This window comes from Drosophila hydei, unplaced genomic scaffold (genome assembly GCF_003285905.1).
Source record: "Drosophila hydei strain 15085-1641.00,03,60 unplaced genomic scaffold, DhydRS2 tig00008134-arrow-pilon, whole genome shotgun sequence".
Lineage (NCBI taxonomy): Eukaryota > Metazoa > Arthropoda > Insecta > Diptera > Drosophilidae > Drosophila > Drosophila hydei.
In genome coordinates, this window is record NW_022045843.1 from 531,578 (window position 1) to 547,176 (window position 15,599).

The 15,599-nt window shown below is 44.8% G+C and overlaps 5 protein-coding genes across 6 annotated transcripts; 2 read left to right on the forward strand and 3 right to left on the reverse strand.

Annotated features, from left to right (window-relative positions):
- LOC111603838 (translation initiation factor eIF-2B subunit delta) lies at positions 1-2,638 on the reverse strand. Of its 2 annotated transcripts, none has more exons than XM_023321606.2 (4): positions 2,537-2,638; positions 1,669-2,277; positions 842-1,435; positions 1-776 (listed from the first exon to the last, which is right to left on the reverse strand). In XM_023321606.2, the coding sequence occupies exons 2-4, from the start codon at positions 2,158-2,160 to the stop codon at positions 93-95; spliced, it is 1,770 nt and encodes a 589-aa protein (XP_023177374.1). In that variant the 5' UTR covers positions 2,161-2,277; positions 2,537-2,638; the 3' UTR covers positions 1-92. The 2 variants fall into 2 exon arrangements, with proteins under 2 accessions (XP_023177374.1, XP_023177373.1); XM_023321605.2 differs by lacking the exon at positions 2,537-2,638 and adding an exon at positions 2,414-2,507.
- Positions 2,639-2,737: 99 nt separating this feature from the next.
- LOC111603840 lies at positions 2,738-3,433 on the reverse strand. Its single transcript, XM_023321609.2, has 3 exons — positions 3,259-3,433; positions 2,990-3,186; positions 2,738-2,924 (listed from the first exon to the last, which is right to left on the reverse strand). Exons 2-3 carry the CDS (start codon positions 3,168-3,170, stop codon positions 2,857-2,859), a joined length of 249 nt encoding a protein of 82 aa, XP_023177377.1. The 5' UTR covers positions 3,171-3,186; positions 3,259-3,433; the 3' UTR covers positions 2,738-2,856.
- A 70-nt stretch (positions 3,434-3,503) lies between these two features.
- On the forward strand, positions 3,504-8,752 carry LOC111603835 (little elongation complex subunit 1). Its single transcript, XM_023321600.2, has 2 exons — positions 3,504-5,123; positions 5,178-8,752. The coding sequence occupies exons 1-2, from the start codon at positions 3,809-3,811 to the stop codon at positions 8,258-8,260; spliced, it is 4,398 nt and encodes a 1,465-aa protein (XP_023177368.2). The 5' UTR covers positions 3,504-3,808; the 3' UTR covers positions 8,261-8,752.
- A 3-nt stretch (positions 8,753-8,755) lies between these two features.
- LOC111603834 (myosin-10) lies at positions 8,756-14,060 on the reverse strand. Its single transcript, XM_023321599.2, has 8 exons — positions 13,835-14,060; positions 13,465-13,561; positions 13,221-13,393; positions 12,955-13,158; positions 9,170-12,886; positions 9,042-9,113; positions 8,868-8,984; positions 8,756-8,807 (listed from the first exon to the last, which is right to left on the reverse strand). The coding sequence occupies exons 1-8, from the start codon at positions 13,916-13,918 to the stop codon at positions 8,790-8,792; spliced, it is 4,482 nt and encodes a 1,493-aa protein (XP_023177367.2). The 5' UTR covers positions 13,919-14,060; the 3' UTR covers positions 8,756-8,789.
- A 200-nt stretch (positions 14,061-14,260) lies between these two features.
- On the forward strand, positions 14,261-15,232 carry LOC111603839 (aquaporin-2). Its single transcript, XM_023321608.2, has 2 exons — positions 14,261-14,916; positions 14,980-15,232. The coding sequence occupies exons 1-2, from the start codon at positions 14,356-14,358 to the stop codon at positions 15,187-15,189; spliced, it is 771 nt and encodes a 256-aa protein (XP_023177376.2). The 5' UTR covers positions 14,261-14,355; the 3' UTR covers positions 15,190-15,232.
- The last annotated feature ends 367 nt before the right edge of the window (positions 15,233-15,599 follow it).

The following is a 15,599-nucleotide window of genomic DNA, read 5'->3' on the forward strand; positions in this document are numbered from 1 at the left end:
ATATAATAAAATGATTATTTATTCAACAATTGCCCTTGACTGTGGAGTGGCGTTCTGGTTTTCAAATAATTGTACGACGACTATGAAAGATCTTAATAGCCAATGTCTGGCTTGATGCGCAGAATGACGGGCACGCTGGTGCAAGGCAGAATGGCCACCTCGGTGACAACGGCGCTGACCAGTTCGGGTGGTGTTATATCGTAGCTCAGATTGAGTGGCGTTAGCCGGCTCTTCGATTGCCAGTTATTGAGGCAGCACTTTCCATCCATCACCAGCAGATTGGGATCGCACAACTCGTTATAGACAATAGCATCAGTCTGGAAACGTTCACTGAACTTGTGTGTCTCGCAGCATACAAGTACCGGCACGTTATGGGAATTGGCAACGAGAGCCACTTGGGCTGTGCCCGTTCTAGCCATTACATATCCATTGGCTAACAACGCGTGCGCTCCCAGCATCACTTTGGTGGCCTCCGGCATTACGTAGCTGATGGCGTTGATTAGCACATAGGTGCATGGTATACCGCAGGCGTGCAGTCGACGCAGCATCTCCTGGCCCTCACAGAAAGGCCGTGAATCGACGACAATTACTCGAAATGTCACCTTGCGACGCTTAGCCTCCTCGCAAATGAATTGAATAAGCGATGAGCAGGCAAAGGTGAGCAATACGTCGCCGTCTGTAATTTTCTCTTGCATGGAACTGCTGATGGCTTGCGCCGCCTTGCCAATCTGATTCTCTATATAGGTGTCAATAAAATGTCCGAGTAGCTCTTTTAACTGAAACAAAAACAGACAACAATTAATAACTATAGCTTCCCTCCAATCACTGTTCCGCTACTTACCTCCGTCTCAGGTGTGTCCGTTGGCAGCTGCGTTAACTGATTCTTAAACTGCTTGTAGGCATTGTATACGGATACGGCCAGCGGTCGACACTTGTTCAGATGATCGACATGATGCTTGACTGCTACATCAAGACTGCGACCGAACTCCTTCTTGGCGGGCGTCTCGAAATCCTGCACCACCTGCCGCAATGCATGCAGAAAAGCAATGCAGCGCGCATTAGACCCGACAATTGTCCGCTGGGCATATTGTACACCCAGTCGCGCCATGCTCGGATGTACATTGGGATCGTTGATGAATAAGCTGGCATCTTTGTCCGCGCTCACCAAATGATTAAACAGCTTCACTTTGCACTCACGATCCGCTTTGAGTGTTCCAGACTTTGATGGCGACTTGGCGGGTGATTCATGCTTGTCATGTTTGTCATCTCTCTGTTCCTTGACAGGCGTGGCATCCACACTTGGTGCCTTTTTAACACTGTTTGCTCCTGCTGTCTGAACACCACCTGGCGGCTTTTTAGTTTGACCCTGCGCCTTGGCAGCGCGCTGCGCTTCCTGTATGGCTCGACGTTCCGCCTTGCTAAGTGCTGGCTTTTTCTGCAAAGCAGATACAATGGATCAGTAATAAATAATGTATATAATAAAAGTATCGTATAGGAAAAAGTATTAAACAGCTGCTGAATAAGCGTTGCATATACAATGCACGCTTGACGCTCCTTAAGTTGCAATCGTTATGACCTTTTGGTTATTTAAATAATCAGTTTTTACACACGCAAGCGTATGTATAATCGATTACCGCAGATAAACAATTCAATAACCTTTCCACTCACCTTTTCATGATCCGCTGTTAATGCACTTGCTGCTGAGGCAGTTTCGGTCTTGGTAGCAACTTGCAGGTCGCTTAATTGGTCAGCTGCTGCATCCACATTGTTGGACTTGATAGACTTTGCAGCATGTTTGGCAGCTTTTTTCGCCTCGCGCTCTGCTTTGATTTGCTCACGAGTTTTTTCACCAGCTGGTGCAGTTGGCTTAACATCTGTAGAACTTATTGCGGATGCTTCAGATGCAGTTTTTGTGTCAGCGACATTTGTAGAGTGTAGCGGCAGTAGGTTTTGTTCTTTCGTTGTTGTTGTTGTCGTAGTCGTTAGCTTTTTCGTGATGGTCGTTTGCTCCACTTCGGTAATAATTGTGGTTGCTGGAGCGTTAAGTTTCTGTTTCTTTGCCAGTTTCGCTTGCTTTTTCGCCTCCCGCTCGGCCATTATTTGCTCGCGCGTTTTGTCCGTCGATGTGTTCTGCTGTGGGTTACTGTTCGATTTTTGCATGGCGCTGTCGTTTTGTTTTGGCTTAGCTTCGCTATCTTCCAAACGATTTCGTTTATTTCTGGGACGATTTCGTTGGCGTTGCTTTTTCTGCTTAGTTATTGCAGAGGTCGATGAGCTCTATGGAATAGAGGTACACAATATAATTAGGCACAAGTAATTTGAAATTGACCAAACACTTCCTAGTTCACTACACATGCCAAATAAAACTTCAAGCTAAATTGTTGTTTAATAGTAAATGAGGCTACATATGTACCTGTTCGCTTGTTACAACCATTTTGTTGGCTTGAAAATATAGAAATTCGGGTAGCTTAGAGGCATAGGAACCTAATCATGATATGACATTGGGACTAGCTTTAGATGACCCATTTTTATTTACCTTATAAATAAATTTGTTATAAAACCGCTTTACAATATTTGCTCACGATGGCAATTTTTTTTAGCAGCTGGTTGAAAACGTTGCCACATAACGTCAAATAAAACATGTGCAGCCCTGTCCGTATTCACTGTGAATGTCAACAACACGTTGACGTGAATGGTTTCGAGCAAAATATATTTTTTTATGAATGTAAAATCAATGTACGTTTTAAATCATTTATTCACCAATCAATATTTAAGTTAAGCCACCTGAAACGGCTTCGAAATGTAGATGCAACTTTAAACAACTAAATCAATGGCAGCTCCGCTGAACTTAGTAAGTTAATGGTGCGCGGCAGCCTCCTTAGCCTGGCTTTCGGCCCATGCCTTCTTGTTTTCGGGCGAGTTGGCTGCACGGAAATCAAACATTAATAACAAATGTAGTAAGATGTAGGTCCTTATAACGGATACTTACCCAATCGGCTGATCTTGTAGAAAACTGGCACACAAGCGATTGCCGCAATGAAGTAGTAGCGCCAGATCCATTGATTCTTAATGTAATGCTTGATTGGGAACTGGGCAATTTTAGCCGAGAAAGTGTATGGATATCTCATTGGACGTCCAGCAGGTTTCTCAGCAGCAGCTTTGTCGGCCATGGTTGTGATTTGTTTACTGACCGTTTATTAAAATTTAAGAAATATAAAAAATTATGTAATTTTCGTTGCGAATGCCGCAGTTACGTACCTGTGCAAGACGTAGAGATTACCACAATATTTTAATGTGGCGCTGCAGCCCTGGCTAAATGTGAAGTTGGATGCGACTTTTTAGAACTGCCAACCTTGTGTATTTCGGGAATAATATACAATACACAATTTATGAAAAAGAAGACGATGCTTCTAGTATGCTTACAACAATATAATAAGTTTTTAAAAGTGTTATTTCATTTTATCAACTTATCGACTACTTGGTTTTTTTTTAAATATCCTCGGTCAAGATAATTTCTTTCCTACGGTCACACTTGCAGTGTCAATGTTATTAATATCGCCGGTCGTGAAACGGGCTCATTTCATTTTAGTTATATTTCCTTTTATTTATGTCTACCGATAATTTGATTGGTATGCTTGTTTGTGGTATTAAAGTAGTAATGATGCGCGCTTCTCGTTTTAACATTGTTGCATTTGCCCGGTAAAGAGAACGCTTAAGCAGGGCATGGACTAAAGCACAAACGTTTACCTCTCGCAGCAAACACGTGAAATACACATAAAAAAAAAAAAACAAAATAAAAACTACGATCATGTCTGTGGGTTTGGGTTTCGAAGAGTTAAATTTTTTGTTCAGTCCACCACATGAGCGATCGCAAAACGGAATTAATGACAATTCGCAGACAATACCCGCAAATGGGCAGTTGTCAAAAAAGCGTCTCCAGGTCGCCGACCTCATTGCCGCCAACGATGAACTAGTGCGCCAGGTAAAAGAGTTTGAGGCACAACAGCAGCAGCTGAGCAGCGTAAAGCGAACTGCTAGCGAGGTAACTGAGTTGTACCAGCAGGAGAAAAAACAACGCATCGAGCTCGAGCGCCGAGCGCTTGAAGATAGTAAGCGTTGCTCTGAGCTGGAAAAGCAGCTGGACGTACAAAAGCTAAACTGCGAGCAGCTAGAGGAGCAAGCAAAAATAAAGTGTCTGCCAGTTGATGCTAAAGATATGGTCATTATTTTTATGCAGCTGGCGCTGCGAATTCTCGATGACCCTAGTTCTAATGGCTTAACGCGGGCCGAGCATAATATGCTGCGCAAGCTAAAAGATTACTGCAAGTCGGCAAATATTTGTTTACCTCCTTCGAAGAGCCCAACAAAGAAACGAACGAAAATTTCGTCAACAACGCAAGCAACTTCATCCACACAAACGCTGGACACGCAGATTTTGGCACCCAGCAAGCCGGAAATGTGCTCGATTGCCGTACAGAGCGAAAGTTTTGTAACCACACGAGATCAGGGCATACAGCACAAGAACACCACAACAACACGCGGTACAACGACGGCATCGTTCATCAAAATGCACGATGTGGGCACCTGCTTTCCAGAGCCGAAGCCCCCTCTTAATGCTTATCAAATATTGGAAAAGATACTCCCCTGGACTATTGCGCCGCTGAGCCCCATCATTGATCAGTCACCAACACCGGAAGCGTCGCCAATGACTAGTATCGGGACTTGCACAGAGTTGTGCAATGTGTATCGGGAGATTGACTACCTCCCAGAACTGCCAGCTCAATTGAAGCATTCTGATTCCAGACCACCATCCCGAGCCATGTATGATAGTGTCAAGGATGAATTGGCGCCGCCTTTTGATGCAGCTGCACTTGATGGCAATAGCCACCACATGGCCAAGGAGTTGCTCAGCTTTTTGCCGCATAATCAAAGCATTCTAGCCAAAATGCCATCCCAGGTATTCGAAGAGGTCTGGCAAGTTATGGGCCAAATGGTGTTTGTTGCCCTACAGAGTAGCTCTGCGAGTTCCATTAGCCAGGCTGATTTTCGCAGCTGGTTTGACACGCTGTACGAGAGCCACCAAGCTCAAAATGTTGCATGCAGCAAAAACATTAGTAACAAAGGTAAGTTGGTAACACTTAATTTCCATAAAAGCAAACTTAATATCGTGCTTGCAGAAACCAAATTTATGGCACCGGCAGATGAAGGATCACTACCTGATGCTCACACAGATCACATAAAATCACCGCCACCGAAAACAGAGCTAGACCTGACGCCCATACGACTGCCGATTAAACCTCTGTTCAGGGCAATGCGAAAGCCCAACATCAAACCAAAGAAAAGGAAACTAAAACCATGCGCACGACGACAGTCACAGGCACAGCCGAAGCAGAAGGAAATTTCGAGGCCCGCATCACCCACAGAAACTGCAGTTAATTTCCTAACCAAATTAAATGCTTTTCACAACCCTAACTGTGATAACTTCGACATTCAGCTGAACGCAGAGGAACGTCAATTGCTGCAACTGACATCTGCAACAGCAAATACTAAACAGCCGCCGATCACGCCTATTGTTTGTGAGGAGTTTGCTCCACAAAGTCCTTTATTAGACTTGTCCCATAGTATGGACACGCAAGTGAATGATGCAGTGGAACACGTATCGTTGCATATCAGATGTGCAGTAGAGGATAAGTCACATCCCAGCCATTCACAGCCGTCAGTAAAACATATTGTTCCTGAACAAGTTGATTCGCTACCTGCAGATCATTTATTGGCGCTGTTTGGCAGTGATTCGGATTCGGAAGATGAAACGAATCAGGACAGGCAGGTGGCAATTGCAGAAGCAAACACTGACAGCAAAAGTTCGAAGTCCATGAATTCAATTATCGTGAATGAGGAAATACACAATGATTACGTCGTCCAGCATGAAGATATAGCGCCGAACACCAATTTAGTCATCAATAATGGCGACTTTCCCAGCGATAAGGAAAACCTGCCAAATGTGAAGCAGCCACCTGTGAAATTTTGTGCTTATGACCGCAAGCGAAAGCCAAGTACGAGTAGTTCATCTGAGTCTCAGTCAGCATCTAGTGAAGAAGAGAGTTTAGTCATCAACAATGGAGATATAAAACTTCAGCCTGTGACAGTTCCCTCCGAAAAACCCATACGAGGAGTAAGCAAGCGCATTGCACGCGAGGCAAAGTCGGCGATAAGTGAGGAATCAATCGATTCCGATGAAAGTGTGAATAATATCTCAGTGTCAAACGATCTTCAGAGCGGTACGGATGACCATGATACAAGCTCACAGGTTTCGATTACTGCAGACAAATTGGCTTTGATAACTCCTGTTGAGCCCCAACAGACTGCAAATGAGGAATCAGACGATTCTGATACGAACAGTGCGGACAGGAATTTATTTATCGCTTATGCTGATATCCACAGCGACTTCGTGCACAACGATGAGATGTCGCCGATGTCGATATTTATTGATAAACTGAAGCGGGAAACATGTGACGAATCAAGCGATTCGGATGTGGACAGCATGGACAAAAGATTAGTCATCAATGATGACCTGCACGTGGATTCTGATAATGAGGGAGATAAATGTTTTCAAAATACCATAGAAAGCCTGCCTGTGATAATACCCGATGATAAACGTATGCGAAAAGCGAGCTCATGTAGTTCATCCGATTCTCAATCGGCGATAAGTGAAGACGCCATCGCTTCTGACGCAGATTGTACGGACAAGAATCTGGTCATGGAACACCACGATGAAGTCAAGCACCAAAATCGAAAACGTAAGCGAAATTCCAGCATGAATGGCTCTCCTGAGTCACAGCCCACTGAAAAGCGGCTCACGCGTTCGCAAGCCAAGCAGCTACTGATGGAAGCTGATAACCAAGACTCGAGCAACGTAACCGACGTGCAACTAAACTGCATACATGAGTGTTCCCCAATGTCGCCCGTCGACTCAGCTAACTGTGAGGCGGATGATTGCGAGCCCATCGAAATTCCCCTGGATGCACCCGATAGCCAAAACAACTTGAGTGCGCCAAAGGCGCTGCTATCCTACATGATTAACGCCCATAAAGCTGATATTAAGCAAAGGAGTCATCGAAAGCAGAAACCAAATAAGAAACAAATGGATCAGCTGCATTCTAAAATAATCGATTACCTTAAACTCTCAGTGCCGTTGGAACTGACGTCTACCCAGTTGGCAGCAATAGATGACCCAGTACTTATCAATGTCCTAATATCTGGATATGGTGAACTGTCGGTCGAAGCAGGCGTCAAAGATGTCCTAATCTTGGAACGGCTGCTGACAATGCTTAAGCAGTTTGACTGTGAGAGATGCTCGTTTATAGAACACTTCATGAAGACGTTGGAGCAGCGTTTGTTCAACCCGAAAGACCGATTGTCAGACCCCATGGCACATAAATTTGTGAAACTCTTTTTGCAGTTGATTGGACTGCAGGAAAGCCTAACAAATCCCGTCGAGAGCTATTCGAATCCAGCACGCCTGTTGCTAGCGAAAATACTCTACCACTACAGTAAGCAGATGTCACTCCTGGTGTTGGAAGTGCTCTGCCATTTTCCCACAGTGTTGCCGCATCGAGAGGAGCGAGATTATGATCATAGTGATCCTTTAATTACGGTCTTGAAGCATCTGCTGATGTGCCATCAGTACAATGTAAGTGATCCCCAAGGACCGGACCGTGCGCTAATATCCAAGCTTCGGTTTGAATACCACTTCCAGCCATTTGAGCCAACGAAGCAGCAGGTGATCGAGAACCTAGTGGAGAAGATTAAAGCGGGCCGCGCCCATCAGCTGAGCTATGCCTTTGCCCTCTTCTGCAGGCGAAGCATCCAACTCAATGTGGCCAACTTACTGGCGGAACATCTGATGCCGCTTGCCAACAGCTACTGTGATTTCTGTGTAGAGAACGAGGAATACGATGCACGCATGGAAAGCCTGCTGCAGTGCACGTCGACGATTGTCAAGCAGCTACGGCTGGACGGACAATCGGATATCACGGGCTACATAGCGCTTTTCAAGCGGATACTCGTGGCGGTGCCACGGCCTGGCGTGCAGGAGGCAGCCGTTCAGGCCATACTACGCATGCAACGATTCGGCTACGCATTTGTTGTGGAAGCCTTGCAGAGCTACAGGCCTGACCACCAATTAACATCGCTGACACGCGCAATGCTTCGCACCTTTGTTGAGCGACGCCAGCAGTACCTGCTAGCATCGAGGGTATAATTCAACTGAAACAGTTCCGAATATCGAGTTGGTAGTTTGTATGAATTTTAACTATTTATTTGTATGTATATAGTATATATATATATATTATTTTGAATTAAACTAAATGCCAACTGCAAGTGATATTTTTACAATTTTTCACTTAGAACTAAAATGAACTTGCATTAGAAAGGAATACACATTAAATGTTATAAATGATTGCACGTTAAATCAAACAAAAAAGCGTGGAGTGTGTGTATGTGTGTGCTATGTCAATCGAGCAACATAAAGATTAGCGTAATTTCAAATATACAAGAGTGTTTGTTTCGTTCAGAGTTTCGTGACTGTACAACAAGCATGGGGATATACACACATATGTAAGTAGATCAATATAAGTATTATTAACTACGCCGCCTGCAAGTCGAAAAGCCTTAAGCAGCAGATAGAGCAACAACTTGTGACTAAGTTGAGGTAAGGTACTTGTGAACTTGGGCTAAACGTTCAGCTTGAATTTGTAGTTGCCAGTATCGTAGGATGCCAACAACTCTTGCTAAATCAGTTTGTTAAGCTGCAAATAGTCAATTGATATAGAATGCTGCTTTAATTTAGTCAAATTTGTCAAACATACTAGTGAGCGTCGCTGGTGCTCCTTTTCCAGGGCAACCTGTGCCTGCTGTGGCGAAAATTTCAGCACTGCCGATATGACTTTTACGAGAGTTTCATTATTCGTATTGCCCGTTAAATACTGCAAATATGTAGAGAGATATAATAAAAAGTTATCTATAATTAGGTTGTTCGCTACCTGGAACATGATGTTACGCAGATATTCGAATTCCGTGTTAGGTGGAACGTTATCGCTATGCTGCATGGATACCTGTAAGACATTAATTCAGTTAAACACGGGCTTATTCCTGTGGATAGTTGACTTACCAGTGTTTCATCCAATTGCCGCGACAATTTTGCGTTTTGCAGTTTGAGGCGCTCATTGGATTGCTCGAGTATCAGAAAGTTTTCACACTTTTGTTCCAGGAAAAGATTTCGGTTTGTCACGTCCTGCACCTCGTTCATGATGTCTTTAAGCTTTGCCTCAAGTTGTGCCTTCTCGTCGATGGCAGCCACCTCCTGAACACTCTTGGGTGCCAAGCTGGCCAGCAGCTGTTGGGCCTGTATGTCAGCTCGTTGTGTTTCCAGTTCCGTGATGCGTTCAGTCATTTCCTTATTGTTGGATTGTAGCTCATCAATTTCCTGCTGCAGATTCGTCTGCTCTCCATTGGTTTTGTGCTTTAAATCCTCCAGCTCGCGCTGTAACTGTTCGTTGAGGCTGCGTAGATGCTCTGAATCATTTGACAGCACTGCTGGTGCCTGCTCCTGTTCACTTTTAATCTTGTTCAGTTGCTCCTCCAGACTGTCGCGTTGTTCCTGCGTTTTGGACAGTTCAGCTTGACGCTCCTGCAATTGTTGTTGAGTGTGCATCAGTTCCTTTTGCACCGTATCGTTCTGTTCGCTAACAAATTTGGCGTGCTCAGTCTGACGCGTCAACTCTAGGGTCTGCTCTTCCAGCGACAACTTCAGTTGCACTGCCTCCGCTTTAGCTAATGCGGCTTCTGAGTCCTTCTCCGCCAGCTGACTGGTATGCTGTTCAACCTGCTCCTGCAGTACGTAGAGCTCACACTGCAGCGACTTCAGTTTCTCGCCGTTGTCGCCGTGAGTAGCCAGTGCCAATGCGAGTTCCTTTTCCAACTGTTTGGCGTGCTTGTTTAGATATTCATTCTCAATTTCAAGTTGTTCGAATTCAGATTTCTTATGCGTGGAGCTCCTTAGTGTCTCGATTTCCTTCTGGAGCACATCATTCGATTCTTGCAAACGGTGAACGTCGCCATTGGCCGCACTCCAACGCGCTTCTAACGTTTCCAGCTGGGCTGCATGAGTTACGCTGGTAGCTTGAGCTTTTTCTAGCATCGCCTGTTCCCTCTCGTTAAACGACTCCAATTGCTCGCGTAAATTGTGAACAGTTGCCTGCAGAGCCGGCAACTGCTCGTTGCTGCCCTCCAGCTCCGAGCAACGCTGTGTCTGCTCTTCCAGCTGCTGATCAAGTTCGCGTTGTCGTTCGCGAAACTCTGAAAGTTGCTGTTGCACTTGATCCAAGTCGAGCTGCAAAGTACTCCTCTCTGATTCCAGAGCAGACTTTGTTTGCTGCAAGCAGTTGAGCTCATCTTTCGCTAGAAGATTTTCTTTTTCGAACGCGTCACATTTGTCCTGCAGCGTGCGATGATCGTGCTCCATAATCTCTTGGGCATTTTGCAGCTTGGAATGCTCATCGAGCACCTGTTGCATTTTCGTCTGCAGCTTGGTAAGCTCATCCTGTTGCTTCTGCAAATGATTATTCTGCTCCTGTAGCAGACAGTTGTGCTCGGCCAATTTGCTGTTCTCGCGCTCAATCTCTTCGAGTCGGGCCGTCGACTGCTCGCCCTGTGCATTCTGCTGCTGTTGTTGCTGCTGCAGGGCCTCAATGTGTGTTTCCAGCTTCTGTTTCTCGCTCTGTAGCTGTGTCTGCGCACTCTGCACTTCCTGCAGATGTGTCTGCATCGTTGTGATCTCCTCGAGTATAACATTGACGCGCTCTTGCAGTTCCTGCTTCTCTCTTCGCAACTCCTCAACATTCGCCAACTCCGCCTTGAGCTGCTCTATGCTGGTTGCTTGCTCGCTGTGTTTTGCCTGCAGCTGCTCGTGTTGTTTTTTAAGCTTGTTCAGCTTGTTGCCGCTGGCCTTGAGCTCCTTCTCCTTGGCCAGTGCGCCAGATTGAGCATTGGTCAGCTGTTCATTGAGTGTTTCAATCTGCAACCTCAAAGATGCTATCGCCTCCGACTCACTGTTCGTGCTGCTGGCATATTGCTCGCTTAGTACTTGCAGCTCACGTTGCAATTTGAGTGTTTGTTCTTCCGCAGCTGATTTCTCAATACTTAATGCGGCTACCGTTTCCTGTTCACCTTCGAGACTCTTTTCGGTTTCAATCACGCGCTGCTCTTGCTCCACCAGTCGTGCTCTGGCGTCTTCTAGTTGACTCTGCACCTCTATCAAAGTTATTTCGTTCTGCTGGTTGCGTTGCACAATTTCATTTAGCTGATTATTATGCAAACGCAAGTCTTGCAAACTTTGCTCGCTGTCCGTTTTCAGCATGCGAAGTTGCTCTTGCAGTGCCTCCACTTGTTGCACCTTTTCCGCATTCTCATTTCTCAGACTGTTTAGCTGTTCCTCCAATGCCAATAGCTTGGCATCTGCTACTTGTTTGGATTTCTGCAGTTGTTCTTTAAGGTCACTGGCTTCTGTTATATGAGACTTGGACGATTCCAATTCAGATTCTAGCTTTAAAAGTTTTTCCTGCAGTTGTCGCACTTCATTTTGATTTTGCTCCTGCCTGGATTGGTGTTCCTTCTCCTGCTCAGCGTTCTGTTGCTCCTTTGCCGTGTATTCTAATCTAAGTTTATTCAACTGCTGCTCCGCTATTAGTAGCTGAGCATCCGCTTCCTGTTTGGCATTTTGCAGCAGCAATAATTGTTCTTTCACATAGCCATTTTGAGCTTCTTGACTGCTGACCAGCTCGAGTTCGATTTGTTGTTGCTTCAGCTTTTTATTCAACTGCTGCAATTTGATTTCTTTTTGCTCAAGTTCAGAATTGGCTTTTTCCAACTGCTCCGCCACCTGTTGATTCTTTTCTGTGAGTTTAGTTTTCAGTGAATTTAATTCTAGTTCGGTTGCAGAAAGTTTTGCTTCTGCTTCCTGTTTGGCATTTTGTACAGCCTTCAGCTGCTCCTTTATGTCATTTGCCTCGATGTTACCATTATTAGCCTGTTCGAGCTCAACTTCTTGCTGCTTCAACTTGTCTTGTAGTTGTTGTATCTCCTTCTCCTTGAGTGCCAATTCAGACGCAGTTTTCTTGTGCTCAGCAGCCAACTGTTGCTCCTTTTCGGTGTGCTGCTCTCTTAGTGTGCTTAGAACATGCTCCGATGCAATAAGTTTAGCCTCTACTTCCTGTTTTGCGATTTGTAATTTCTTGAGCTGCTCCTTAATGTCACCTGACTGTGTTTCTCTACCATTGGCAATTTCCAGTTCAGTCTCAAGTTGCTTTACCGTGTCTTGCAGCTGGCGCACTTCAGTTTCCTTGTGCTCTAGCTCCGTGTGTATAGCTTGTTTGGTCTGTGCCAGCAGAAATACATTTTCCTCTTCCTGCTTGCGTAACGCAGCAATTGTATCGTTAGCCTCCTCATTGTTTTTAGTCAGCTGCTTTAACTGCGTTTCTTGCTCGACCAACAATTGGCGTAGGTTTGCGAGATCTGCGTCTAGCTCCTGTGCGGGCTGACTGCCATTTGCAGTTGGCGCCGCAACTGGTGTTATTATTGGCTCCTCAAGATCGATCAGCTTGTCGGCAGTGTCCACCTGACCACGCTCGAGCGCAGCTGTCACATTGTCCGGATTCTCACCTAATAGCTTCAGCTTGGTCTGGTAGGCCTGCATCTTACAGCTCATATCGTCCATTTCGATGCGCAGAGCCTCCTCCAAATGCGCCTTGGCCTGTTGTTCCAGAGAACATTGTTCACGTAGCTCGCTAATGCGACGCAGCGCCTTGTCCTGAGTCTCAACAAGCACAGACTGAAAGGGTAATGGGATTAGATTTTTTGCATGCTTCTTCTTCTCTATGTCTTGTATTCTATTCATACCCGCGCCTTGCTACTGTCTCGCTCCAGTTCCCTATACTTTTTAGCTAGATCTGTGTAGCGGCAGCGGTATTTGTGATAACGATCCAGCGACTTCTTGTATGCATCGTAGAGCTGATCCTTAGTGATAACATCCAGACGTGCCGTCGATGCGGAATCGTCAAACTCACTGCTCGTCTCGTCCAAATCTGACTGCAAGTGATACGTCTGTTTGAAAAACAACATTAGTTCGATCAATTGAATCGAGTATGCAATTCCCACGCACTTACCGCTGGCGCATCATATGTAGGCAAACGGAACGACACATCGCTGGCCATGGACGAGTTGGAGAGCTTGCGAGTGCGTGGTATAGCGCCGCTTCCCATGCCATTCAGTGACTGTGTAGATGCACGCCCACCGCGCGGCAACTTTTGTATGCGGTAGGGAGAGTTTTGTGGCGTATCTGTGCAATTGACAAGTAGAAACGAATACCTTTATAACACCGATAAGAAAATGAATCGTATATAAAGTTACCCTCTTCCGTGATGCTAAAGAAATTCTCATTAGTGCCGGTATCGGTATTCTCCGAGCTGTTCGGTGTTGTTGTGCTGGACGATGAGCTCACGGCGGCCTACAAGAAAGCAAACCGATAAAATTCTTCTGCATATGTGTGTGTGTGTCATGCGGTGCGATTGTGTTGTGTATGCGAATGTGTTAGGGGGGTTGGGTGTGCACCCAGCTGCCAGTTTCATTCAAATGGGTCAAATTAAATAGTACTAGCCAATTGCATTGACTGTTTTGGATGTATCACCTCCCCGTTAAGCCAAACACATACACAAACACACAATAGATTGCTTGTGTGTGTATGTTTTCATTAATTTTTATTTTTTTTTTTGTGTCTTGCCTGGGCTGCATTTGCAAATTGTTGGAATTTGGACGGCGACGCTTTCACCTCCTCGATGAGTTTATTTTTCAGATTGGCAAACATTGTGGGCCAGCTGCTGCGCTTGTTGTTTACTGCGTTGACTACTTAATTTAGGCACAATTGAATTGATATAAAAAAACATCTAATATAAATAAATACGTGTCTGCAGTTCTCGCCCCAATTGCCACTCTGTTATAGGTAGCTCGATATGGCAGCACTCGTTCGAGAGTGACCATATATTGATACTGCTCCGTTTGGTATTTTGCTGACACAGTTTGGTCAGCTTAAATGTAACGGCTGTAGTGAGCCCCAAGCCCAAGGGAAAATTTCACTCTGTTTTTGATTTCGAATTTAAGGCGTAATGACTCAACTGTCAGATTTGAAAAATAATAATGTTTTAGACACCCATGTCGCATACATTAAAGATTTGTAAAAGGAAACATATCTCGACTTAAGCAGTGCACACATATATATTTCTGTAAAACTTTATTTTTGTAACGATGCCAAATTGTATGTTGCGTAGGTCGAAAATGTTAGTTAATAGTTTCATTTTTATGCGCGGACTCAGCGAGTTTTCCGCCACAGCTGTTTTTATTATTATCAGTTGTATGGGCTGCAGTGTGAACGAGCAGGATGCAAGCGAATATCTAATATCAAGCTTGACCTACGGATTGGCCACTGTCGTGGTAATGCATATCTTTGGATTCATATCGGGCGCACATGCCAATCCTTGCGTTACAATCGCGTGCTGTCTTCTGGGCCACATAGGATCCACTATGATGCTCACCTACGTTGTCTGCCAGTTGGCAGGGGCGGCCTTTGGATATTATGTGTTGTTGCAAATGCTATCGCAAGGCATAATTGATTCTTGTAAACTTGGAGTGTGCATTGTGGAGCCATTGGATAGTCTGTCCAATGTACAAATCTTGGCAATTGAGAGCTTCCTCACCTCGGTGCTGATACTCGCCTGGAGCGCACTGTGGGATGTACGTAGTGGACGCTTTCTCGACTCGGTCACCCTGCGAATGGGCTGTCTGGTTATCGTATGCAATTTGGCAGGAGTAAGTCGACTTTTCACTCTCACCTTGTTAATTCGGAAAATTTATTATTTATACCATTTGCAGCGCAAGCTCACTGGCGCCTCCATGAATCCAGCCAAAGTGCTCATTCCACCACTATTCAATGGCAATCCTGAAACCGTATTGCTTCAGATGGGCGGGCAGTTGTTAGCTGCCATCGTTGTGCCTAGTATTTGGCATTTCGCCTATACCCCACATTACCGACCCCTACAGATTGAGCATCCCGATATAACGAATAGGTATCTGAACCCATGAGAATTATTTTTGATACTTGACCAAATAAATATTTGTTTATGTATATAAATATGTATTTATATATATATTTAAGATGACATGCTATATTTCATGATCCAGCATTTAGTTAGTCTCCCGCCAGGTCTAGTTAACTTCAAGCGCTCCGCTAAGGTCATCGTTAACTAGTTGTCATGCGGCATTTGAGTGCAGCTTTAGTAGCTATGAATGTCTAAGATAAATTTAAAGAATTTAATTTAAGAAATTCAAGTTTTCCTCATTGTCTTATCAACATGGCTATCACATTTGCTAATACAACTAATTTAAAATAATTTATAGCTTAACGGCACAGAAGCGATTGTAACTGGCTGCCAACAAGATAAGATTCGATAAAATTATATGGCATTCCATCTAGCCTCTAGGCTGTAACATAT